Below are 25,071 nucleotides of genomic sequence, written 5' to 3'. Positions count from 1 at the left end.
TCATTTTTCTTGGCTTGAATTTCGGAAAATTAAAAAAGAAAAGGGTGCACTTCTCTTTCAAAGGAATTTCTTTTCTTGGATTCAAGTTGCAATAGTGTGTTTCCTTCAATAAAAATCGAGTCTTGATTAATAATTAGCTATGGAAAAAGTATGGAATCTGTTGGAATCGGAATTCTTGATAAAAAAGAAGGAAAAAAAAGATGAAAAAGAGTGATTTTATTTTTATAATAATAGTAATAGTATTTCTTGTCCTAACGTCAAAGGTTAGTATTCTCTGTTGTCTCAGCTTCATTTTTTCCTCTCTCTCCTAATTTCTCTCTCCCTCTCCCATTAAAATTCCTTTTTCTCTTGCTCTGCTTTCCTCCCTCTCTCCCTTGGCTCTCTTTTTCTCTGTTTTCATTGAGAAATAGGAGAGAGATTTGAGCAACCTCTCTCTCTCTCTCTCTCTCCATCTCTCTCTCTATCTCTCTCTGTGTCTGATGAAAAAGATGATGCAAACAAACCTTGAATGCTTCTTGGATTGCATAACTCCGGTGGTCCCATCTCAATTCTTGCCAAAGGTTCGATTTTTATCTTGCATTTTCCCCTTTTTGTTGTGTTTCATTACATTCTTGGAAATCAATTCATACATGTTTTGTTGTTGTCTGTTTTTTGTTGTTGTTGTTGTTGTCTGATTTATGTTGCAGAGTGAGATGAGGAAGCTGAACAAGCTATGGCATCCATGGGAAAGAGAAAAGCAAGACTACTTTACTTTGGGTGATCTTTGGAATAGCTACGACGAATGGAGCGCTTGCGGCGCCGGAGTTCCGGTGGTCTCCGACGACGGCCAGAAATTGATCCAATATTTCGTCCCTTATCTCTCTGCAATCCAGATTTTCACCAGCACTTCATCTGCAAACTCTTTGAGGTATAACTTCCATCACTATATATAGCATGTGGTTCGAATAAAAACCCGAACGCGACCTCGTAGATTAAGTAAGCATTCGACAGTTCGAGGTATAGATAATCTTGTCGCTTTTATATATAAATAGGGTGTGGTGCGAATTAAAATCTTTATTGTGAGTATGTGGTCTGGTAGCAGTTTGAGGTATACATAATCTTGTCGCTTTATATATAATGTGGTCTGGTAGCAGTTTGAGGTATACATAATCTTGTCGCTTTATATATAAATAGAGCGTGATGCGAATTAAAACTTTTACTGTGAGTACGTGGTTTGAGGTGTAGATAATCTTGTCTCTTTATATATTAATAGGGTGTGGTGCGAATTAAAACTTTTACTGTGAGTATGTGGTTTGAGGTGTAAATAATCTTGTCGCTTTATATATTAATAGGGCGTGGTGTGAATTAAAACCTTTACTGTGAGTAAGTGGTCTTAACGGTCTGAGGGGTAGATAATCTTGTCGCTTTGTATATTAATAGTGTGTGGTGCGAATAAAAACATTTAATGCGAGTACGTGGTCTTATAATTTGAGGCATCGATAATCTTGTCACTTTATATATAAATAGGGCATGGTGCGAATTAAAACCTTTACTGTGAGTACGTGGTCTAAACGGTTTGAGGTGTAGATAATCTTGTCGCTTTATATATTAATAGGGCGTGGTGCGAATTAAAACCTTTAGTGTGCGTAAGTGGTCTTAACGGTCCGAGGGGTAGATAATCTTGTCGCTTTGTATATTAATTGTGTGTGGTGCGAATAGAAACCTTTAATGCGAGTGCGTGATCATATAATTTGAGGCATTGATAATCTTGTCCCTTTATATATAAATAGGGCATGGTGCGAATTAAAACCTTTACTGTGAGTACGTGGTCTTAACGGTTTGACGTGTAGATACATTTGTTGCTTTATATATTAATAGGGTGTGGTACGAATAAAAACCTTTATTGCGAGTACGTGGTCTTATAACGGTTTGACTTTTGAGGTGTACATAATCTTGTCGCTTTATATATTAATAGTGTGTGGTACGAATAAAAACCTTTATTGCGAGTACGTGGTTAGAATACCGTATAAAATTACTCATTAACGAACAATTTAACTGCACTAAAAAAATGGAAATTTTTCATATTTTCATATCTAATTTTCTATTTATACTACTAGCACATGGTTCAAATAAAAATCTTCTTATTACCAGAACATGGCCTATAATTTAAATTCCTTAAAAAGTAGAAAAAAATTGGCTCTTATGGAATTCAAACACCACTCCCTCTCTCTTTATACATAGCACTTGGTTCAAATAAAAAACCTTTTGTTTGCTGCAAAATTGCTTTGTTCCTTTGCTTCATATAACTTTTTACTCATCGTATGGCGCGGTTTAGATGTAGGGAGGAGAGTGATTCCGTTAGCGAGACGAGGGAGTCCTGCAGCGACTCGTTCAGTGATGAGAGCGAGAGCGAGAAGGTGTCGTCTAGGTGGGACAGGTGTTCGTCCGAGGGAGGAATGTCTGAGCACGACGCCTTGTGCCATCCCAATGGGAGATTGGGCAATCTCTACTTTCAATACTTTGAGAAATCATCTCCTTATGGAAGAGTCCCTCTTGTAGACAAGGTAACAAAAAATGAATCCAATCTCTTTTCTTATTTTTTTGAGTTGATGTAAATCAAGGGAAAGTGTTAAAAGCATTTATTTATTAAGAAAATCTTTAGTAGTTATGATAGAATCAAATAAGTGATTTTTCTTGATAGATTTCTAATAATGAGATATGTCAAATTTTGTCTATTTGATTAATTGATGAATCAAGATAAACTTCTTATTGAATATTTGCTTTTGAAATGTTAATGTTCTTGATTGTTGGCTCTTTAGATCAGTAGCTTTGCTCAGAGATACCCGGGGCTGGTGTCGTTGAGGAGCGTAGATCTTTCGCCTGCTAGTTGGATGGCGGTTGCCTGGTGAGTCTTTTGTGATGCGCTCGCGTGATGTAATATTGTTCGTGTTTATGATGGTTTGCTCGTCTCAACGGATGATTTCAGGTACCCGATTTATCACATTCCTGCTGGGAGGACTGTGAAGGACTTGCAGACATGCTTCCTCACTTACCACACTCTGTCTTCTTCTTTTCAAGGTAAAGTTATAGACATGTGTCTCATTTGAATATCAAGAATGGCCTTAAATTGATTTGGGGAGGATTCCTGTTGTTTAGATATGAATCTTGAGGCAGATGGCGAGCACGTGAAGAGGAGGCGAGGGAGAGGCGAGAGCCTCTCCCTCGCCCCGTTTGGCCTGGCTTCCTACAAGCTGCAGGGGGGCGTTTGGGTCTCGGACAAGATGGGCCGGGACAGGGAGAGGCTGGTGTCTCTGGTGGGCGTGGCCGACTCGTGGCTGAAGCAGCTGCGCGTCCAGCACCACGACTTCGACTACTTCAGGGGCATCCGGCATGGCTAGGGCGCGTTAGGTCGAGAAATGGTTCTTGCTGAGCCATTCTGCCTGGTCCTGGGGGGTTTGACCAAAGACGCCCCCGTGGCAACATAGTTTTAGACCCACCCCATGGGGCCGTGGAGTCGGGTTTTCGTCTTAGAACATGTTTTTCAAAGAAAAAAAATGGACCAAGAGAGGGAGAGGAGAAGTTGTTTGAGGGTTTACACCTTGTGTAATACTTGAAAATGTGTTCAATTCCTTGATGTTTGGTATGCTGTGAAAGGGCCTTTTAGAATTAGAGGTGCTTTGATGCTAACATAGTAGGATTTGCACCTTTTTTTAATGTACCATGACTTACATTGCTCCTTTTTGCTTGTTCTATACTTCGTGCACACGCACATTATCACGTCATGTTTTTTCAGGGATATTCGAGCGGTTCTCGCCTCGTTCAACAGGCTGTGTTATCGCGACAGGCCCATCGGGACGAAGGGAGAATTCGGGTTGGGCTGGGGTAAGAAAAAATAAGCTTGGTCCAGTCCAACTCAAAATTAGATTGATTTTTTAAGATATTGTGGAAAATAAATTTTACTCCTCTAGATATCATTGGTAGTAGACTAGACCAATACTAATATCTCGATCAAATTAGTATAGCCCGAAAAATAATGATGAAGATTAAAGTAGTAGTATTGATATTTAAGGCATAAAATCAAGCTGATTTCTGGGATGAAATTAAGTCATTGGAATTGGGGGATATTGGAGTAACTTTAACCATCAATTGAATGCAATAATATAGCAAAATCTATATTTGATCTAATAAACCAAATGTGTTTGTTTTACAAATTAAGTCTTTGTAGGTTAGTGCTAATCAGGCCTAGCATTTTGAGTAATTTAATTTGAACATTAGCAATTTTTTAATTCTTTCGCTACTAGAGATCTTGTGCATAATCATGCTAGACCAGACGCAATGGTCATATAAATAGTCATCTAAATTACAAATTTAGATAAATTTGCATGAGGAAACAATCTAGAAAACCAAAATTTGTGATTTAATATTCCATTTTCAAACCATATAATGCGACCATCCAGAATGTTACCAAACTTCGTGATTTAACTATTGAATCCGCTGTATAATCAAACTAAAACAAACATAAAAATCGTCACCTCCGCGATTCGAACTCGAGTAAATTTCATTTCTTTAAAGTTCAATAAATCACACACCAAATCTCTCCCAAAGAACAACATAATGCATCCTTACAAAACCCTCTCACAACTCAAAATAATAAGACACATCACTCGATATGATTTTCATCATCTTGTTAGGACCCAAGTTATCAACCAACATAGAAGAGTTGACATAAACCTTAAACTCCCTCAAGGGGATCCCCTCCACCACAACCCTAATCGGCATCGTCACCTTCACCACCAACGGGACGGGCCTGTGGCTCTTCTGGTTCTCCTGCAGAGCCGCCTGGAGTCCTGGCCCCACCCGGCCCTTCCCCACCATGTCCACCCGGATATTCGTCACGTTCCTATTCCCCTGGCGAAAGTGCGGGGGGCGGCCCATGCATATCACGTCTGTTTCGTTGAATACCACGTTGACCTGCCCGTTCTCGCCATAGATGAACCCTATGTCGGAATTAGGGTTTGAGGCCCTGACGGTGGCGACGATGTTGGTGTCGAGGGTGAGGTCGGGGAGCATGGAGAAGGTGCGGACGTCGAGGCTGTGGACCTCGTAGGTGGGGACTTGGGGGACGTAGAGGGCGTAGTAGTAGGAGGCGGTGAGGGCGAGGGCGAGGAGGAGGAGGAAGAGGAGGCAGCAGCAGCAGCCGATGCATTTCATGCAGCTACCACACATTGTGATGAGATGAGATGGATTGGTGGGCTTCAAATCGAAGAAGATGGAATGAGGGTTTTTTTCTAGCATATCTAGAGACAAAGGGAGAGGGCTTTCAAAGTGTGGGATTGTGCGCTTGTTTAGGTGCTTTGTGTGGTTTTGTGATTTCAATATATGGCTACCTCAAATCTAGGTACTTGTCATAGAAGAATTGGAGCTTATGAAAATAATTGGTTTTTTTTACTTGAGTGGGGACTATGAAAAAATTGAAATCGATAGGAGCTTTATTGAGACTAAATATGGCTGTATAGGGATGTATTCATAATCTAACGTTAAATATATGGAAGACATAAAATGCTTGTCAGTCTATTGGATTTTGTGATCTGACGGTTGGATTAATGTCACGTGTCATCTACTGATGTAGATTTTGAGCCTAATAATGTACCTCTGATAATACTGTAACATTTTAGTTTAATAACGTATGCTAGACTAATAATGTACCTCGTCTAATAATGTTTATTTTTAGTCTAATAATGTAGCTCGGCTGTTATTATTACAACCAACCAATTTCAGTATCCAAAGGTTGTGATTTGTATTGTGTTTTACACTGATAATACACCCCAGAGTATATTAAAATAATAGTATACCACGTGTTTAATATTTTGATTTAGAATCTTGATAGTGAACGAATGGAGTAAAAATATTGACAATTAGTTGTTGTCTAGTAGTAGAACTATTTTCCTAGAGAAATTTGTCATGTACCAAAATGCTCGTTTTCTCGAGTCATTGATTTCTCTAATGATCAATCTCAATTAAATTCTCAAATTAATAAAATATGAATGATGTGAACAAAAAGAGTGATTACTAATTCAGAAACTTACCAAAAGATAAATTAATTTTTGTAGCATACAAAATTTTAAAAATAGGACTTAGTTATGGTGGGAGTAATATTTGCTACGTCTTGAAAAATAAATCAAATTAAAATACTTAAAATCAGATTTTAGAAATTTAAATATGATTTGTTATGGCGCGGTTTTGCTTAAGCTTTCCAATTCCATCAATGGCGCCAATTTTCCCGCCACATTCCTGACTCACGCCCTACAAAATTCACGCCCCTTCAATCACAAATTCACAATCCAATCTCACAGATAAACCTCCGCCGAAGCCGAAATGGTTGTTGCATTAGGTCCGGGGAAATTCTACGGCGTCGCCCTGCCGCGGCCGCGCCTCCACACCGACGCCAAGCTCAGTGACGAGAGAGTCGATCCGCCGCCCTCCGTCACGGATCCGCTCATCTCGTGGGCGCGCGAGGCCCACTGGTCCATGGGCGGCCTCAGCGTCCATCGCCGCCGCCTCCAGGGCCGCATCGAGGGCAGCGTCGAGCGCCTCCGAGCTCAGCGGGACCAGATCTCCACCAGATCCCCAATTCCGACGAAATCGGGGACAAAATCAGCCGAGATCGGCGCATCGCCGTCTCCGCCGCGCGCTCCGGCGGCGATTAAGCGCCGCCGCGTCGTCGGATTGACGGATGGAGACGAGGAAGAGGTGATCGCGGCGGTGAAGAGAGGCTTGGTGAGGAAATTGGGGGATGATTTTGAACGAGTGGCGAGGGAGAGCGAAATCGGAAGCGCGGAGAGAATTAGCTCCGGTGAAGGAAAGAAGAAATTGGTTAAGGGAGGGGCTGCCGCCTCGGGAATCAGAAGATCGCCGCGGTTGTCGAAGATGCGGTGATTGAGTTTGCGGCGAAGGTGTTCGACGATTTGTCACAGTGAAATTAGGATTAGATTTTTGTTTTCTTATTTATTGAATTTCGAGTGTTTAAATCTGCAATTAATTACTAGCTGTGTAACGTATAGCTGTAATTTGAAGTAAATTGGTTTATTTGAAAAAAAAAATGTTGATTATTTGTAATCTGTTTTGCAATCTCATGATTTGATTATTAGGATGGAGTATAATGATGAATATTCAAAGTATCTGCAAAATGTAATTATTAACAAATCTTATTAACAAAATGCAAAATGTTGATTATAAGGATGAAGTAAAAAAATAAGGGAAAATAATTTTTTTTGGTTTAATCACACAGGTGTACCGAACCTGTCTTTTTGGCGGAATCCGACTAATCTGCTCGACTGGGCTTGCAGATTAAGGCCGAAACTAATTAATTATTCATTGCCCTACACGTTTGCTGGATTAGAGTGGCAATTAAGAATATTTAATACTACACTTTTTATTTTGTTTTATAGATTAAACTTACTTAATTTTGAATCATGGTTAAAAAGTAGGGGAAGTATTTATTGATTAGGCCTAAAGGTCCAAAAACTACAATACATTGGGCCTGGGCCTATGTATAAATTGTTGGTTTTTAAAAATTTGGACATACCCTACTTACTACTACTATCTGATTAAAATTATCTTTCATAGTATATGATCTATGAATCTATTTTATTCATTTTCTTTAATATGATATTTTTTCTTTTTTTTCTTTTTAAACAGTGTAAACATGATGTTGTTTAAGCTTCTTTTTTGGAAAAAATATAAACTTACTTTGACATGTCTCGTTCCATCAATTTTAGTGATCGAACTAAATAAGTTTCTGATTTTAATGGGCTGACAATAAAGTCGATCAATCCTTTGAACTATTGCTCTGCCAGTGTGGATGTTCGTATGGATAAATTAAGTGTGACTTGTGAATCAATAAAAAAAATCTTATTTTTTATTTGAAATGTTTCAGTTGTAACTACCAAAATTCTTCTCAATGATATTTTTGTAAATATTACTGTAGTTCTTACTTTACTGCAATAAAATTTTAGAAACATAGATTTCACTTAGTACAGTTGGAAATTGAATAGATAGGCCAACCACTAAGTTACTTTTGCTTGTCGGTGGCCATCTCATTTGTATTTCTCATCTCAGTTAAATATTACTCATAATTAGATAAGTTACCCGTAAAATATAAATTTATTACTAATAGTTCAGCAAAAATGTGTTCAAGTGTTATCATACATATTTTAAATTAATTCGAATGAGCCTCAAAATCATGTTACTATTTGATATAAAATTTTTATATCATATCTTTTTTATTGCTACAATAATATAATAAATATAAAATTAATTTTTAATTATATTCAATTAATTCAAAAACTTAAGAATATTATGTGCATGTTTAGTTTATATACGTTTATCTTTTCTCTTTTACTATTTCGATTTGTATGTAACGCTGCCGACATTGGGTTTGAGAAACTTGCATTTGAAATGGATATTATACTAACATTTTAAGACAAGAAGCACTCGTGTGCGCTGCACGTGTGAACAATAGAATCTAAAAATAAATGGATAATTGAAAGTTGCAGTTAATTTCTTGTCGAGGGAGCTTCTTCATTATTGATGTTTACATGTCATAAATAAACTACTACTATAATAATAAATTATTATGTGTACACGTTTTTATTATCTAGCATTTCAAAATGGTAAAATAAAGTTATAGAGCCAGTCGTTAGTATTGATTGGAGTACTAATTTGAAGCAGCCATCACCAATAATAATGTTTCCAATTTTATTTAATCTTTTCAATTATTTATTTGCGTGAAATTAATCACATTCTATTATTATGTTTCAGTATGGATATAAATTTTGATTAATATTATCGTCGTATGTTTAGGACCTACCACAAATCAATATAGTATTATTTAATAAAAGTAAACGGAAAATATGTATAAATTTGATCATATCGATCTTGCTAATGATTAACAATTTTTTATATTTAAAAAAGGAAAGTTTAGACAATTAAAGATTCTATATGCACGATATTGACCAAAGCTATCGTAATTATAGCTAGCTTTACAGGCAAAATTTGAACTTTTTTTTTTTATTGTTGTTTCTACAATCTTTATATCTTCGTGTCACGCGAAAAAAATATATTGGAAATTTGATAAGTGGTTAAGAGAATATAAATATTTCATATGTATATTTGTAGTACTATAAGTATATCTCAATAATAAAATATAAAAAAAATACTTTTAAAAAGGCACCTAAATGTTTGTCTAAATATCATGATCCGAATTCCGGTGGTTTCTTGGTTGTAATTTTATTTATAAAAGGAATCTAATTTGTTGATTAGTATGTCATGTATTGCACAAATTCTCACCACCCACGAATCAAAAAAAAAAAACTATTTTTGTTTTTCACGCATAAAATAATACTACTAGTACTAGCTAACACAACCATCATTTTAAAACACAAGTTTTGAATATTTAAAAAGATTTGAGCAATCTAACTCAATAATTCTCATTAACCAACAAATAATTCTCAATAATTCTTATTAACCAACAAATGACAGTTCAGAAATACATTGCTCGCTAGTCTTGTGGATCAGAAGAAGACGAAAAGTATTTATTATTTTAAATTATCACTACATTCTATCCACTTTGTGATGCATAATAGACTAGTCCATATTGTCACAATTCTCAAGTATCAATCCATGAATTAATCTTTTCTCCTATAAGTTTCTAATTCTCTGTGGTATTTTCCTAGAACTAACCATTACCTACATATAATCCCAATAATACCATTCCAAATTTACAAATTATAAAAAAATAATTGTTTTATACTACAATCTACATGCCATGATGAAATAAATCACGAAATATAATAGTAGGAGTATCATTTAACAATAGAACCATATAACCAATTAATCTACAAACAAAGTTCCAACAAAAGAACTAATAGAAGCAAATTAAGACAAAAAGAAAAAAGCATACAAAATAAACTTGTCCTCGTTATAGACAAAAAATCATGGTCCATCATTTACTCCCCATGTCAAAGAAGTGAGTGAGTATATTTTTTTTCTTATGAACCCAACTTGGCTAGTATTCTTGAAGAACACACTGTCAGTCTCACTCAGTTTACCACCAAACATGTTATGAATAATGATGAATATTTTCATCAACTTGAAATTGTTTAAAAACAAAGCAAAGATCCAGACAAAAAAGAGATTTATCTTTTGTTGAATGATGAAAGTGATTATATTAAGTTTACTACCTAGTTTAGCACTAATGCACATGAGCATAATACTCAAAATCAAATTGTTTATGATGTCTTAATTTGAAATTCTCAAAAAAGTCATCATGTGATGAGACATTGGTGAATGAGTGAATCCCATATTTTAAAATATACACTGATTCAGAGATGGATTAAATAATCATCACTGCAGTATGCGACAATAAAAAAATAGTGAAGAGCAAACTATGTATCCTATCAAATTTATAGGTACATTTCTTACTATGTGTGGACAGTGTGGTTGTCTTTTGTTTAATTTTGTGTTGATTGTAATTTACTTAAGAACCCATTTAATTAATGTCCAATTTAAGATCATCAAATAGTTTTAGTAAGTGTTTTTGATGTCATATCATAAGTTTGAAATTCGAATTCTACCAATGCCTTTGAATTCAAGGTCTTTTATATTTTTAAATGTCAAAAAATTCCTTAGTCAAATTTTAATTAATCTCGCTAACTTTATAAATCAGGTTGATAATATGAGGTTTGAATTCATTCACAATTATCTAGTCATTTAATATGATATATTGTTGATATTTTTCAATTAATTAACATTTTTTTCTTTATAAATAAACTAGTACATATTTATAACTCATCGACGAAGACGTTATTTATAATTTTGCAACTGTCATATCAAACACCATTTCATACTATATGGTGTTTTCATTTGATTTACGAAATTACAAGATGGACTGAAAATTGACGAAACTTCATTGTTTTTTTAAAAAAAATAATTTTCCCTTTAAAAATTAAAGAATAAGATAAAAGAGCAAAGGTTATTTATTCACATTTATTTTTATTTTTATTTTTATTTTTATTTTTATTTTTATTTTTATTTAAGAGCAAAGGTTGGATAGAAAAGATGTGACAATGGTAACAAGGCCTAATTGAGAAATGGCCCATTTTAATATTTTTGCTTATTTTGATTTTGGTAGGATGACTGTATAATCATTGTTAAATCTCTCAAGAAAAGTCTGAAATTATGATCCCAGATCTAATGAGGTAAATGCATTTGATACCAACATTCCACCGTCGTCTTCATTAAAGATTTTATTTTTCTTAATTTCTTACCACTTTTGTATTGTACCTTTTCCCCAATTTTCTCATAAACCATCAACTACTAAGGAAATAGATAAACACACACACAAACACAGAGTGCTCTGTTTTTTTCTGCATCAAGTCTCATGATTCAGTTTATTTTTTGGGGTAACTGAAATTTGAAGGCTCATTGATGTCTGATTGGACTTTGGCTGATTCTTGAAATACCCTTTTGCAGAAGGGGATCTGGGCCGACATCAAAACCTCTTCTTGTCTTCACCAAGAAGCTAAAGAATCAGTGAGGATAGATTCAAAGCATCGATAAATTCTCAATTGCTAGCGATTTTGTATGGTAGTGGATGGGGAGGAGACTCTGATTCTTGATTTGCTGTTTAAAAATTCGATCTTGAGCTTCTTTCTTGTTTTGGGAGTGTCGGTGTTGATGGTTAAGAGCAAGGCGTTTGGTGGGAATGGGGTGCTTTACCCCATTGTCGGCTTTGTGTCGTGTGTGGCCTTCGTATACTTGTCATTTGGGGATTTGTGGATGAATATTCATGTGGATACGACGAAATTGAGCTTTGTGGAGAGGAATGGGACTCAGTTCGTAGTCGATGGCAGGCCGTTCTATTTCAATGGGTGGAATTCTTACTGGATGATGGATCATGCTGCTGATGCATTCAGGAGGGGGAAGGTTAGGGAAATGCTGCAGACTGGTGCAAGAATGGGGCTCACTGTGTGCAGGACTTGGGCTTTCAATGATGGGGAATACAATGCTCTCCAAATCACCCCCGGTCGATTCGATGAGAGAGTGTTTAGGGTACGTCTCGTGTTTGTTTGTTGATCTAGTGTTGGGTTGCTGCTGTTGTTGTTTTCTTGGTAACTGGATTTGAGCATTGGCTGTTGTTGATGATTATCTTGATTACTGAATGGAGCTTCGTTTGTGCATAGTTTAGACTCGTATAATGATTATGATGTGTAGTAAGCAGGGTGTGAATCTTGGTATCTTGATGATTGAGGATTGTCTAATGCAGTGGTTCTAGCCTTTATCTTGATGACTTGATTATTTTGTCGGGCTTCGGTTGCAAATATGTTTATATTTATATTGATTCTTAAATGGAGCTTCATTTTGTGAATAGTTTATACTCGTATCATGCATTTGTCTAATGCATTGTGGTTATAATCTTTTATGGCTTGATTGTTTTTTGTGGAGCTTCGGTTGCAAATAATTTATACCTTATGCTAGTATAACTATTGTATCGTTAGGATTAGGATTGCGTAGTTCCCTTGGTTTAAGTTTATACTTTTCCTGTTTGAGTTTTTGCTTTGTTCTTCCTTGGAAACTTTCATTATTCATTTAAAGTCGAAGAAAATTAGGCAGCGGAATATGGAATTTGTCAATCATGCACTTGAATTAGTTGCCAATCATATTTGTTCACTGATCTTCATTCAAATCTATGATAATGTCCCACTGTATATTTAGTATGCTGTTTCTATTCCCACTTTTCTTTCTATTAACCTTTTCTCGTTAGTATGATCTGATGAGTTTATATATTATTGCAGGCCTTAGATTATGTTATCGCAGAATCTAGAAGATACGGTATAAGGCTGATGCTGTGCTTGGTAAATAACTTGCAAGCTTACGGTGGAAAGACGCAATATGTCAAGTGGGCGTGGGAAGAAGGCGTTGGTTTGAGTTCTTCTAATGATTCGTTCTTTTATGACCCATCTATCCGCCGCTACTTCAAGCATTATGTTAAGGTATTCTTGCTGTTTTAGCTCCTATTTTTGTGTCTAAGCTTCGAGGATATGATCACTAATTCATTAATGGATTTTGTCTCGTACCCTTTGAGAATGATAACAAATTAACAATTTACCGGTGTCATGAATTAATCGAAAGTGGCCCCACTTTATCAAAATGTGGCTGTGTATGTTAAACATCTACTGTTGTATCGTTGTGAGTACATTATGCATCTGGGGTCAATGTTTCTTATCTCTTTGATTGGAAAAGCAAATTGAGATTAGGTGCTTAGGTGATCGTTCCTCGCACACATAGATGTAGTTAGGTTTTTGACGTAGGCGTCTTCCTTGTTGGCAATAAAAGCAAATTGAAAGCGAAAGAACACATTGGAGACCTTTGCTCGTTTGAGATTAGGTGCTTAGGTGATTGTTCCTCATACACAGATGTAAATGAGTTATTGGTGGAGACGTCTTCCTTTCTGGTTGCCAAAGAGATATAAAATTCGATGCAGCTTCTCTTATATCTATATTTTCAAAACAATGAAACATCGGTTAATAACACTTTGAATTTCTCTTTTCTTTGCAGACTGTTCTAACCAGGAGGAACACATTAACCGGAGTCGAGTATAGGGACGATCCAACTATCTTTGGGTGGGAGTTGATCAATGAACCCCGCTGTATGACTGACAAATCCGGTGATACACTACAGGTAAACTGCAAATTTCTCGTCATACTCAAACCAACGTAGAGTTGAGCTTCAGTGTGGTAAAAACTGTATTCTCGTATAACTGCAGGACTGGATAGAAGAAATGTCGACTTTTATTAAGGAAATCGACCGGAACCATCTGCTTACCGTGGGGCTAGAAGGATTCTATGGACCTAAAAGTCCGAAAAGATTGACTGTCAATCCCGAGATCTGGGCATCTGATGTGGGAACTGATTTCATTCGCAATTCAAAGATCTCGACAGTCGACTTTGCATCGGTTCATATCTACCCTGATCACTGGTGAGCTTCCTATCTATATGTTCGCCAAACCTCTTCTCCGAACCAAGCCAGGAATCATATATCTCAATTCTTGACACGTTTCAAAACCAAAACCGCAAATCTTGAATGCTCGGCTTTGTAATGTTTTTTGTTTTCTGAATATCCGATCTGATAAAGAGTATCTTAGAACTAAAACCGTGAATCTTGAAACTCGATTTTGTCGTGTATGAGTGATTTGGGGTTCATGTTTGATAAAAATGTACTACTAGGATTAGGCTTCGTTGATTGCTAATTTTGTTCGAAAATCATATTTTGAAATCCCGGCTTGCATTGTCCCCAGACGTAGTTTGATATCGTATCACTCGTTTATATTTATTTCCTAACAGATAACTTTGGCAGGACACACAACCCCGATTTTGAATACAAGCTGAAGTTCGTGGCCAAGTGGATGATCTCCCACATTGAAGACGGCGACAAGGAGCTGAAAAAGCCCGTGATGTTCACAGAGTTCGGGCTTTCCACTGAGAACGCGGACTTCAGCCCTGCTCAGCGCGAGAGGTTCTACAAAGTGATTCTCGACATCATGTACAAGTCCGCAGTGAGGAACAAGTCGGGTGCAGGATCTCTCGTGTGGCAGTTCCTGGTCGAAGGGATGGAGGAGTCCAACGACGACTTTGGGATCATCCCGTGGAAGAGGCAGTCGACGTATCAGCTCTTCACCGAGCAGTCGTGCAAGCTCGCACGAGTTCAAGGTGCACTCTCTACACAAATAAATTACTTGAGAAAACTGTGCTCTTCTCTCTAAAGTGAGTTTCTTCCCTTTGATCTGTTTTTTTTTTCATCTTTTGTTTGTCACACATATAGGTGTATAATTTTATTAATGGAAAACATTAGTTTTTTGGTGCATATATTTTTATGTATTTTTTTTTTTGTTTAATTGAGATAGACAACTTTACTTTCCTGACAAACCTTTAAGCCTTTAGATGTGATTATTGTTTGATTTTTTTTATATATAGAAATTAGAAAGAGTGTTTGATAAATTAGTTTCTAAAATTTAGATGATTATTGTAATGAAATGCTCAAATTGAGGAAAATCAAAGTCAATAATGTGAAGCTTCAATGGGCTAATAACTGAAAAATACACTTGGGTCCCAAATTCAATTTTTTACCATCAATTTTACATATGGTGTATCAAAAATTAAATCCTATTACTATATGGCATGTCTAGTGATAATTTTATATATTAAGACAATATCTTAAAATAATTATCCTTTATTAGAATAAGGAAATTAAATTGTGAATCGATCAAAATCAATCAACCACGCGGGAGTAAAGGATACGGTTGACAAAAGCTACAACCTACATTTAATAAAATTAAATGCCAACAAAAAATCTATCGACAATTATTAGAATCATTGTAACTTATGTGAGGAATAATGCCAAACCACACAAAATTAAAAAGAGAGTTATTTTTATAGCAATGTAGGGTTCGAGCTAGAGAAATTGATTCTATGTTGTACTTGGATTCTTGGTCGTTCATTGAATAAACGTCTACTATTTGTTCGTGGGTGTAGATCTCGCAAGGGATCGAATTACACACTTCTGTGTGTCATTTAAAATCGATAAAATTGTTATTTGAAGGCAATTGCCCCTCCTCACCCCCACAAATCCTACTATTTTTTGGTACAAATTTCCAAATATATATTAATTTCTTCACTAAATATCCCCTTATTACAATTCATAAAATTACCTTGGATATAATTTTGCTCCCTTTGGCATGATTTTCTGGGTACGCCCCTAGTTATTTTATACTATATTTATAGATTTGAAAATTTCAAATATTGATACTTAACATTAAATGTCAAATTTGTACGGCAAAGCATAAGTTGAAGTTTGATTCCTTGATAAAAAAAACAAAGCCATGTTTCCAATGTTGATTTATAATACTAAAAACACCAGGGGAAGAAAATTTACAAGATAATAATAATGAGGCTTTGGACTTGAGATATTCTATTATAGGCTACCCCACTCAACTAGTGAATAAATTAAGTTAAGTATTTTATTTATTTTTTGTTGAGACATTGTGCGATCATGTTGTTTCACCAAACCTACTTATTTTAAAACAACTATACATAAAAGAATGAATGGAGCAAAGGTTGAAATCTCAGTCTCAATAAATTAAACGCAATTGATACTTACGGAAATATTTGGAATTTAGTGACTAAAAATTTGTCTTATTTATACTCTAAAATTGTTGAATCAAAGACAAAGTATTAGGTGGGTTTGACATACTCCCCCATCCGCGAATAAAAGTCTCGTTTTTCTATTTTAGTCCGTCCGCGAATAGGGGTCCCGGTTCACTTTTACCATAAATGATAAAGGGTCCCACCTATCTAACTGATTTCACTCACATTTCATTTAAAATTAATATATATAATTGGGACTCTTATTCCACTAATTTTTTTCACCCACTTTTCTTAACATTTCTTAAAATTCGTGCCGCCAAGGAATGAGACTGCTAATGGCGGACGGGGAGTAATTAATAACCTTTGACAAATGAAGATTATACAATCAAAATTTTTATTTCTAATTTTAAGTCAAAATGAATCTTAAAGACAGTAATTTCTTTCTATAATTTGTAAATAACTGTAATCCCATTTGTGAATTTTGAGCAACAATTGCAGGTTTGGAAAAGGAAAGGATTTTCAATTACTATACATATGCAGATTGCAGAGTAAGAGCGTGTTGAGCAGTCAATAATTACACAGATTATTTTAACTTTCCACACCAAGTCTTCATTTTTGACTTCCAATAAAATTCTAAAATATCTACAGATTCTCCAATCACCTTATATCTCCTCCAAATTCTGGCCCACAAGTAGGAATTGGATTAGGAATTTCAGGTGTTTCAGTTATTTATTGCTTTGGACTGTGCAAAGCTGAGTTCTTGAATCTTTAGGTTTGATGATTGACTCTAATTCATCTTGTTATTGAATTTTATGCTATTGGGGTTACCAAAGTTTCGATCTTTATAATATCTCTGCTGATTCTTGAATTGGGGAATTATGGGGTGTGTTTGTGGGAAGCCATCTTCAGCAGTTGAAGATAGTGAGTTTAGCCCTAAACAGAGGGAGTTGAATAGGAAGGCTTCAGAGCTGCGTTTGGCTAGAGGGGTTTCTTCGAGAAGGAGTGAGAGCTTCTCATTGAAGGAGGGTTTGGAGAAGGGTGATGTTAGAGTTGGATTGATTGAGAAGAAGGTTTGTGGGTCTAGGAAGGTGAGGGATGATTGTTGTGAGAAGAGGGGAGGGGGCTGTGATGATCTTGGTGGCAATTTCCCGGACTTCGGGAGCCTCCCGAGGGCGGTGGAAGGCGAGCAGGTCGCTGCTGGATGGCCGTCTTGGCTGGTCGCGGTGGCCGGGGAGGCTATCCGAGGCTGGGTTCCACGGAAAGCCTATACCTTTGAGAAACTTGATAAGGTATTGATGATTAAGATTTGGTAGCTTGATCAGAGTTTTGTATTTTTGTTGCTATTGATGCTGAATTTGATGTGCTTTTGATGTTTTGGGACTTATGGTAGCTTTTGATGTTGATTTTGTGGTATTAGCAGCAAGAATTGATAGCATGATCAGAGTGAGAAGAGAAGATTGTTATGTTAAATCTGTTTATTGAGTGATCTTGCTCGTTTATTCGATATAAAATAGACGATTTCACTATTTTTTCGAGCTATCATAGCAATAGATGCAGGATTTATGTGTTCCTTTGATCATCTTTGAGGTTGTGATGAGAGGTGTGTTTTCTTTGAGGATATGAATGGTTGTGGCTCTTGTGTGATGGCGTTTCGTTGTTGCAGATTGGTCAAGGGACTTACAGTAGCGTGTACAAGGGTCGGGATCTCCTGACTAACAAGTACGTGGCTCTGAAGAGAGTGCGTTTCGATAATATGGACCCAGAGAGCGTAAAGTTTATGGCGAGGGAGATTCTCATTTTGAGAAGGCTTGATCACCCGAATATCATCAAGCTGGAAGGGATAATCACATCAAAAACATCTTCGTGTTTATATCTCGTGTTTGAGTACATGGAACATGATCTCACCGGGCTTGCTTCACTACCCGGTGTCAAGCTCACAGAGCCGCAGGTGAAGTGTTACATGAAGCAGCTATTGAGTGGACTAGACTATTGTCATAGGAACGGTGTCCTGCATCGTGATATCAAGGGCTCGAATCTCTTGATTAACAATCACGGGATCTTGAAAATAGCTGATTTTGGGCTGGCGAGTTATTTTGATAGTCACAACAAGATCCCTCTCACAAGCCGTGTCGTGACATTGTGGTATCGGCCGCCTGAGCTTTTGCTCGGAGCGACTCAGTATGGAGCTTCTGTCGACTTGTGGAGCGCTGGCTGCATTCTCGGGGAATTGTATGCTGGCAAGCCCATCATGCCGGGTAGAACAGAGGTATTTTCGCAACTCTTGCACTTGGAATTCGTTTCGACATGAACTTAAACGACAGATGAATAAACTAACTTTCATCCTTGCAGGTTGAGCAGCTGCATAAGATCTTCAAGCTTTGTGGTTCGCCTTCCGAGGATTATTGGAGAAAATCGAAGCTACCTCATTCACCCGTCTTTAAGCCTATTCAGCCCTACAAACGACGGATAGCTGATACCTTTAAGGATCGTCATGATGCTTCCGTAAGGCTGATTGAGATCCTACTCTCGGTCGATCCTTCAGATCGAGGGACTGCAGCTAGTGCTCTCGAGAGTGAGGTGCCCTCTCTCTCTCTGTTATGAAGTGTTCTTTAGATTTCCGAGCCGAAGTTTAGTGTGTCGTACTGATTTTATGTTTTCCTACAGTTCTTCAAAACAGCTCCCGTTCCCTGTGATCCAGCAAGTTTGCCCAAGTATCCTCCCAGCAAAGAGATAGATGCAAAGCTGAGAGAAGACGAAGCAAGAAGGTCTGCAGTTTTATTATTCTTTCATACTGTTTAAGGCTTTTGCTTAACTCACACACATGTACATCGTTTCTAGTCTTCGATCGATCATTATGTTTGGGCCGTCTTTCAACAGGAAAGGAGCTTCCGGAGCTAAGGGACAGAAGGGCGACTGCAATTCTAAAAAATCGAGAGAATTCAGAACTGTGGCAGGGCATGATCCCAAAGCCGAGTTAGCTAAGTTAATGCCGGTGCGCTCCAGTTTCCTTACGATTTTATTTTGGCTCTCTTACATTCGAGAAGACAAAACTTCTTCGTCATACAACGGATGTAGGATAATTACGTCAGTTAACGTTCGTTCCTAGTTTTATGACCTGTAATGTTCGTTCATTCTATGTTTGTGTACTGAAATAGCGTCTCGGTAGATTGTTAGTTGTCTAGGAACTGCACCTCGTAAACTTAGATGTGTAATTTTGCTTTGTAGCCCGGATAAAGTTTCGATTTTTAGCCCTGATCAGTTTATGATGCTCACATTCTACATCGATTATTGATTTTGTGAACCGTGGTTTAGGTGAGGCAGAGCCACGCGGACTCAAACAGCCGTAGCGGATTTTTGAACGTTCAAAAGGAAGATGTCGTTTCCGGTTTTGCAATGGATCAATCAGGGCGGGAACAAGTTCTATCCGAAAGGAGCAGAGATCGTCAGCAAAAGCCTCGGGAGAGAGTGATTTCTAATTCCGGTCCTCTTGTTTCCACCAGAAACGGTGCTCCACGAGCAGAGTGCCGAGACAGTTTAGCTTCTCAGCACGTCGAGGCTACAAATCAGGCAGGCAGGTTCTCGCAGTCGTTTTGGGAAGCCGTGAGAAGGCACGACAAGAGACGACAGGAGGCTACGAACCAAGCTGAATACGGAAGAATCAACACGAAAGAAACCGTCTTGGTATGCAAAACACTAGACTTTGTTATCTATTTTTGTGAATATGAGAACTTTGTCATTGGTATTTGTGTTTTGTATCACGAGCCATTGGCGATCGTCTAACCCGAGCCTCGTCCGTTTTCGTTTCTTGTTTTGTTCGTTTCGCCCTTGGCCAGGACGGGCACGGCCAGAAGGAGAGAAAGATCCATTTCTCGGGCCCTCTCCTCGCTCCATCGAACAACATAGAGCAGGTGCTGAAAGAGCACGATCGCCGGATCCAAGAAGCTGCTCGGCGTTGGAGGCACGAGAAGACGAGGGGTGGTAGAGTTCGGCCTCATGAGACGCATCCGTCGTCGTACGTCCCGACTCGAAGTGCCGGCTAGCCCCGTGCCGTCGGGATCTATACATGCGTATATATTCATACATATAGCAAGTGTTTCTTTCACATGCGTAAATTGTGTACAGATTGTGAGGATTGGTTTTTTTTTTTGTTGGATTGATCCAATCTCTAAATGAAGAGCAGTTGTTTAGATTATGTTTTGAAGTAGGAAGGGTACTTGTTCTTGATGAGATTGGGTTGTTCAATTAGTGCTCATATTTTGTTAGATGCTACTGTATTTTTCTATTCTATAAATGATTTTACTCTAAAATTAATCATATAATACACAATATGACAACCGATACAAACTCCTCAAACACGTGCTATTTTCAAATTGTGAAAAGACTGAAAATTAATCGCTTCATGTGAGTTGTATCTAGGTATGTCAATCGGGCCAGCCCATCGAGTTTCGGGCCAATTCTACTCGGGTTGCGGGTCAATCGGGTGCGCGCTAATCGGGTTGTGGTTTTTTCGGGTTATAAAAGTTCAACCCTAACCCTAAAAGCTCGGGTTTCGGGCTAGCCTTCGACTGTGGAGAGACGAATTCGAATCCTCCCAAGACAGTAAATGGTGTTTTTTTTTTAGCAATGTTTCCCATTCATATAGAACTAGTAGTTTTTACTAGTACTATTATTCAAGATTAATTATTTTAAAAAATATGATTATTATGAAAAAAAATATGTCATATATATTTGATATTAGTATAAGTAATCTCATTCAATGTCGACGCTACTTTTGATGACAATCATGTCGTGACTACTTGTGCTGAGATAAATATCGAAAAATAATAGACACCTATAATAGTAATTTGGACATCCTGCGTCCGCCACTGAATTTCATTTATACTAAATTAATAGTGATATCATAAACATCCACGTAGAATATTATCAATTGCATGCGTTCGGCAAGTATTAGACTAAGTTCAAAATTAAATTGTTATGTAGCATTAAATACTATGGAATTAAATGTGTACTTATATAGTCAATTTTCAGTCAGATTAAATATATAGTCGTAGAGTGAACAATCACCGACGCAAATCGAAATCTTGAGATATGTATAATTTATGGAATATTATCTTTATTTATTTAACAAGACGCAAACCAAACCGATTTACTCCATTTCTTTATCTCCATATACTAACTCGAATTATTAAATTTCAAATTAAATCAAATTAAGATACTCTTTACCCCAAATTACCAAATTTCTAGATATGGAATTTAGATAACAATATATATCATCAGTCATCAGATAAAATAGTCACAAAATTAGAATATAGGACAGATTTTAGTTTCCATAACTCTAACACCTAGACACTCTTGAATTGGATAAAAAAATATATAAAACTCCTAAAAAATTGCGTACATACTATATTCTTATATAAATATATAACAAAGAAGATTCTATATTGTAAGCAAGTAAACTCCCTATATTTATATATAGACATAATACAAGATCATAGAACTATTTCCTATCCATAACACACAAGAGAGTTGAGAGAAATAGAGAGAGAGTTAGAAAACATGTTACCTATGCGATTTGTGTTCAATCCGAGCGGCGAAGATTTGATCAATGGATACCTTTATCCGTGGGTGAAGCAAGAGGAGCTGCCGTGGAATGACATTCCGGTGAAGGAAATCTACGGCCCATCGTCGGATCCGTGGGTGGTTTTCTACGACGTGGAGTCGCGTTGGCACTCTAGGTCGGAGGAGAAGGGCGCCATCAAGTACACCATCTACGCCTTCTCATTTATCTCGAGGGTTTCAAACTCGAAGAGGGTTTCTCGAAGGGCGGGGACCGGGACTTGGGCTGGCCAAACGGGCCCCGAGATTATCCAAGACTCCAAGAACGGCCAAATCATCGGCCAATCCAAGATACTCGCCTTCGAGCACCCGGGCTCGGTGGCCGATTTCGGCCACTGGAGCATGCATGAATATTCCCTCAGCGATGACCTAATTAAGTCAACCGGTGTACCAAATGCAGCCGATGTCGTCGTGTGCAAGATCACCAAGACCGTCAAGAAGAAGAAGAAGAAGAAGAACAACAAATCCGGCAAGGGATCGGAGGTAGAGCCTCTACTAGAGAATATGCTAGATGATAAATAGTGTAGTAGTATTATGTAATCTTCTCGGGTTTTCTTTGTCGGTTCTTTCCCGAGTCGTATCAAGAGAGTCGAACCGCATAGGGTTGGAATTCTAGAAATTCTAGAATTCCATAGATCGAGTCAATTAATTGAGAAATAAGATAATTTATTCTTCTCATTCATCGTTGAATTCTTTATTTTTGCAAATCCTACAACTCAAATTAATTAGGGTTTCGAATATCGCATCTTCTCGAAACTTCGTTCGAGTGCGCTCATAAATTTCAACTTATGCTAATTCGAGGCCTGATAGTATCCTTACAAAAAAACGATTCATATAAATATATTTGTTGCATATTGTTCGAGCTCCAAATTTAATTGGAAAAGATAACATAAAGTTAAACCTAATCTAATCAAGAAAGGAAATTGAAAATTGTAAGAGATTCTTGATTTATTTAACATAATGTCATGATTTATGGAACCTTATAATTGTTGAAACCTCATACGATTTGTATCAAGATAGAGGAAGAATCGAAAGAGTAGATAGTTTTATCGATTAATTTCTTGATATCATCTCCGATGTGGACTACAAATTAACCACATCACAACACTTGCCGGAGCACTACGCAAGGCGGCTTCCGCCTCCACCACCGTCTTCTTATTCTTGAGGGTCAACTCCACCTTCACATACACCGTTGACCCATAGGCATAAGACAAATTTATGTTGACATCGTTGTAACGGAGGTGAGTCATGGGTACAAGTCTTTTCAATTCGAGGTCCATGGCAATGGAGGCATTACTATTAGGGTTTGAGGAGTTAACTGAATCTCCTCGAACATGTAGTTGGTGTATGTAAAATTGAGGTTCGTTTAGCCCGACAATTATTATGATGATTGAACCTAGCTAGGATAGTTAAAAACATGATCAGCAAGAGCATGGATATGAGGCCGGTACCATCCTTGCAACGAAGAATGCGTGACACAAACATACGGAATTAAGAAGGGAGGAAATCTAGACGCCCCTAAATGTAAATCTTGATATTGTAGAAAAATTTACGCCCGAACATATACCAATAACAACATCTAACACTATGCTACGAATAACGAAACTTAGAAGGAAAATGTGAGTAAATATTAGGTGACATGTATACTTATAGGCGAATGAGTCTTAATGTTTAAATAGCGCCATTAATATCATCATTAAAGTCCTAGATAGCTCAATTAGTATTCGCGTGCAATAAGCGTTAGGTGATTTAATATACTATGATATCTACATATGATTTATATTCTTAAAATATAAGTAAGTACATGTCGTTAGCTATATGTAATTTCGAATAACAAAACATACAAGGAAAATGTTAGTAAAAACCAGGTGACAAGTTATGAAGAAAATATGGATGTATATTTATAGACGAAATGCGTGTTAAAATTTAACAAAATTTTGAAAACAATAACAAATACATACTGATCAAACTCAAGAAATCATTTAACAAAATTAAAATGCAATGCCTCCTAATTAATTCCTTTTTTCTCATAAGTAACTTCTTTAATTTAATTATCCCAAGGAAAAAATGAGCTATGTAATTAATTTGTAAGAGCATTAATTAATTAACTCCAACAAATAAGTAAATAGACCCAAACATCTCCTTTTTGAACAAATCCACTTGCCCAACATTTAATAAAATTCCCAGCCCAAACATTAAAATTTTCGGGCCAACTATTACTTTCTCCAACTTTTTCCTCAAGAGGCCCAATTCCAAATAAAGCCCAAATTAAAAGAAGCAGAAAATGAGTCGGTCTTCTTCACCGACTGTTTTAAGAAGCATAAGGATGTTGTGGAAGAGATTCGAACGATAGTGACTTGAATTCAAAGGGCGGCGACCCTTGTGTATGTACTCTCTCCATTCCACCTAAGTTGAGTTGTATTCTTTTTTTAGGACGTTCTAACGAAGTTGAGTTATTTCATTTTTTGATAAAAAAATAAAATATCTCATCACTCTTACTTTATTTAATCACATATTTTACTTTCTCTTTATCTCTCGTACTTTTATCCCTCTTCTATTTTATTTCACTTTCATTTAATTTATTCAATTCAATTTCTTAATATTCATGCCCCAAAATTTATACCAACTTAATAATCATTTCTTTCCAACATTGAACGCTTAAAAGCAAGGAAAAGGTTGAGCTCCCCTTACATTGCTAAAATCTCTTTTCTTATTATTGGTATAAAATATTTTGTGTAAATCGTAAAGGCCTCTATCATCACAGTGAAACATATAGGAAATTAAAAATAAATTCGAAAAAATAGTAAATTATTTTTTTTCACCCTCTAAATAATGCCAAACAATGTCAGAATGACCAAAACCCAACGTCCATCATCGCGATTATGTCACAAGCACCGTGCGAATTTCAAGTCATTTTAATAGAACAATGTGAGAGTCACTGTGAGTATGTGCTGGAGCGTACGAATTTAAAGCACCATGTGAATTTAACCGTGTGAATTTCAAGCAATGCTGGAGCTTGCGGATATCAAGTCACCCAGAAAAAAATTGATTGTTCTTATATTCACTTCACTATAATCTTATACGCGTGCTTCAATTCAACATCACATTTTCAAAGCACCATGTGAATTTAACCGTGCGAATTTCAAGCAATGATGGAGCGTGCAGATATCAAGTCACCCAGGCAAAAAAAATTGATTGTTCTTATATTCACGTCACTATAATCTTAAACGCGTGCTTCAATTCAACATCACATTTTCAAAGCATCATGTGAATT

General features: G+C 36.9%; 6 protein-coding genes across 9 annotated transcripts; 5 read left to right on the top strand and 1 right to left on the bottom strand.

Annotated features, from left to right (window-relative positions):
• The first annotated feature begins 259 nt into the window (after positions 1-259).
• LOC125187793 (uncharacterized) lies at positions 260-3,717 on the top strand. 2 transcript variants are annotated; one of them, XM_048084431.2, is made up of 6 exons: positions 260-560; positions 687-907; positions 2,321-2,543; positions 2,799-2,884; positions 2,966-3,057; positions 3,136-3,717. In XM_048084431.2, exons 1-6 carry the CDS (start codon positions 480-482, stop codon positions 3,375-3,377), a joined length of 945 nt encoding a protein of 314 aa, XP_047940388.1. In that variant the 5' UTR covers positions 260-479; the 3' UTR covers positions 3,378-3,717. The 2 variants fall into 2 exon arrangements, with proteins under 2 accessions (XP_047940388.1, XP_047940387.1); XM_048084430.2 differs by having other exon boundaries at positions 262-560; positions 2,315-2,543.
• A 745-nt stretch (positions 3,718-4,462) lies between these two features.
• LOC125187795 (NDR1/HIN1-like protein 6) lies at positions 4,463-5,236 on the bottom strand. Its single transcript, XM_048084432.2, has one exon. The coding sequence runs from the start codon at positions 5,203-5,205 to the stop codon at positions 4,615-4,617; it is 591 nt and encodes a 196-aa protein (XP_047940389.1). The 5' UTR covers positions 5,206-5,236; the 3' UTR covers positions 4,463-4,614.
• A 1,011-nt stretch (positions 5,237-6,247) lies between these two features.
• LOC125188198 (uncharacterized) lies at positions 6,248-7,095 on the top strand. The gene has a single exon (XM_048084957.2). It carries the CDS (start codon positions 6,355-6,357, stop codon positions 6,913-6,915), a length of 561 nt encoding a protein of 186 aa, XP_047940914.1. The 5' UTR covers positions 6,248-6,354; the 3' UTR covers positions 6,916-7,095.
• A 4,023-nt stretch (positions 7,096-11,118) lies between these two features.
• On the top strand, positions 11,119-14,901 carry LOC125186393 (mannan endo-1,4-beta-mannosidase 2-like). Of its 3 annotated transcripts, none has more exons than XM_048082747.2 (6): positions 11,119-11,237; positions 11,512-12,090; positions 12,834-13,031; positions 13,597-13,719; positions 13,805-14,016; positions 14,395-14,901. In XM_048082747.2, the coding sequence occupies exons 2-6, from the start codon at positions 11,623-11,625 to the stop codon at positions 14,798-14,800; spliced, it is 1,407 nt and encodes a 468-aa protein (XP_047938704.1). In that variant the 5' UTR covers positions 11,119-11,237; positions 11,512-11,622; the 3' UTR covers positions 14,801-14,901. The 3 variants fall into 3 exon arrangements, with proteins under 3 accessions (XP_047938704.1, XP_088914213.1, XP_047938705.1); XM_048082748.2 differs by lacking the exon at positions 11,119-11,237 and adding an exon at positions 11,299-11,441; XM_089058087.1 differs by lacking the exon at positions 11,119-11,237 and having other exon boundaries at positions 11,296-12,090.
• Positions 14,902-16,777: 1,876 nt separating this feature from the next.
• Positions 16,778-20,443, top strand: LOC125190451 (putative serine/threonine-protein kinase At1g54610). Its single transcript, XM_048087764.2, has 7 exons — positions 16,778-17,470; positions 17,845-18,447; positions 18,531-18,758; positions 18,846-18,946; positions 19,059-19,173; positions 19,494-19,862; positions 20,015-20,443. The coding sequence occupies exons 1-7, from the start codon at positions 17,060-17,062 to the stop codon at positions 20,219-20,221; spliced, it is 2,034 nt and encodes a 677-aa protein (XP_047943721.1). The 5' UTR covers positions 16,778-17,059; the 3' UTR covers positions 20,222-20,443.
• A 1,303-nt stretch (positions 20,444-21,746) lies between these two features.
• On the top strand, positions 21,747-22,319 carry LOC125188199 (NAC domain-containing protein 78-like). The gene has a single exon (XM_048084958.1). It carries the CDS (start codon positions 21,747-21,749, stop codon positions 22,317-22,319), a length of 573 nt encoding a protein of 190 aa, XP_047940915.1.
• The last annotated feature ends 2,752 nt before the right edge of the window (positions 22,320-25,071 follow it).

The sequence above is a fragment of the Salvia hispanica genome, chromosome 5, assembly GCF_029641045.1.
Source record: "Salvia hispanica isolate PSC_SH4W2 chromosome 5, Shi_PSC_v1, whole genome shotgun sequence".
Lineage (NCBI taxonomy): Eukaryota > Viridiplantae > Streptophyta > Magnoliopsida > Lamiales > Lamiaceae > Salvia > Salvia hispanica.
The sequence above is the reverse complement of the archived record's forward strand: the minus strand, read 5'-3'. Positions and strand labels throughout refer to the sequence as shown.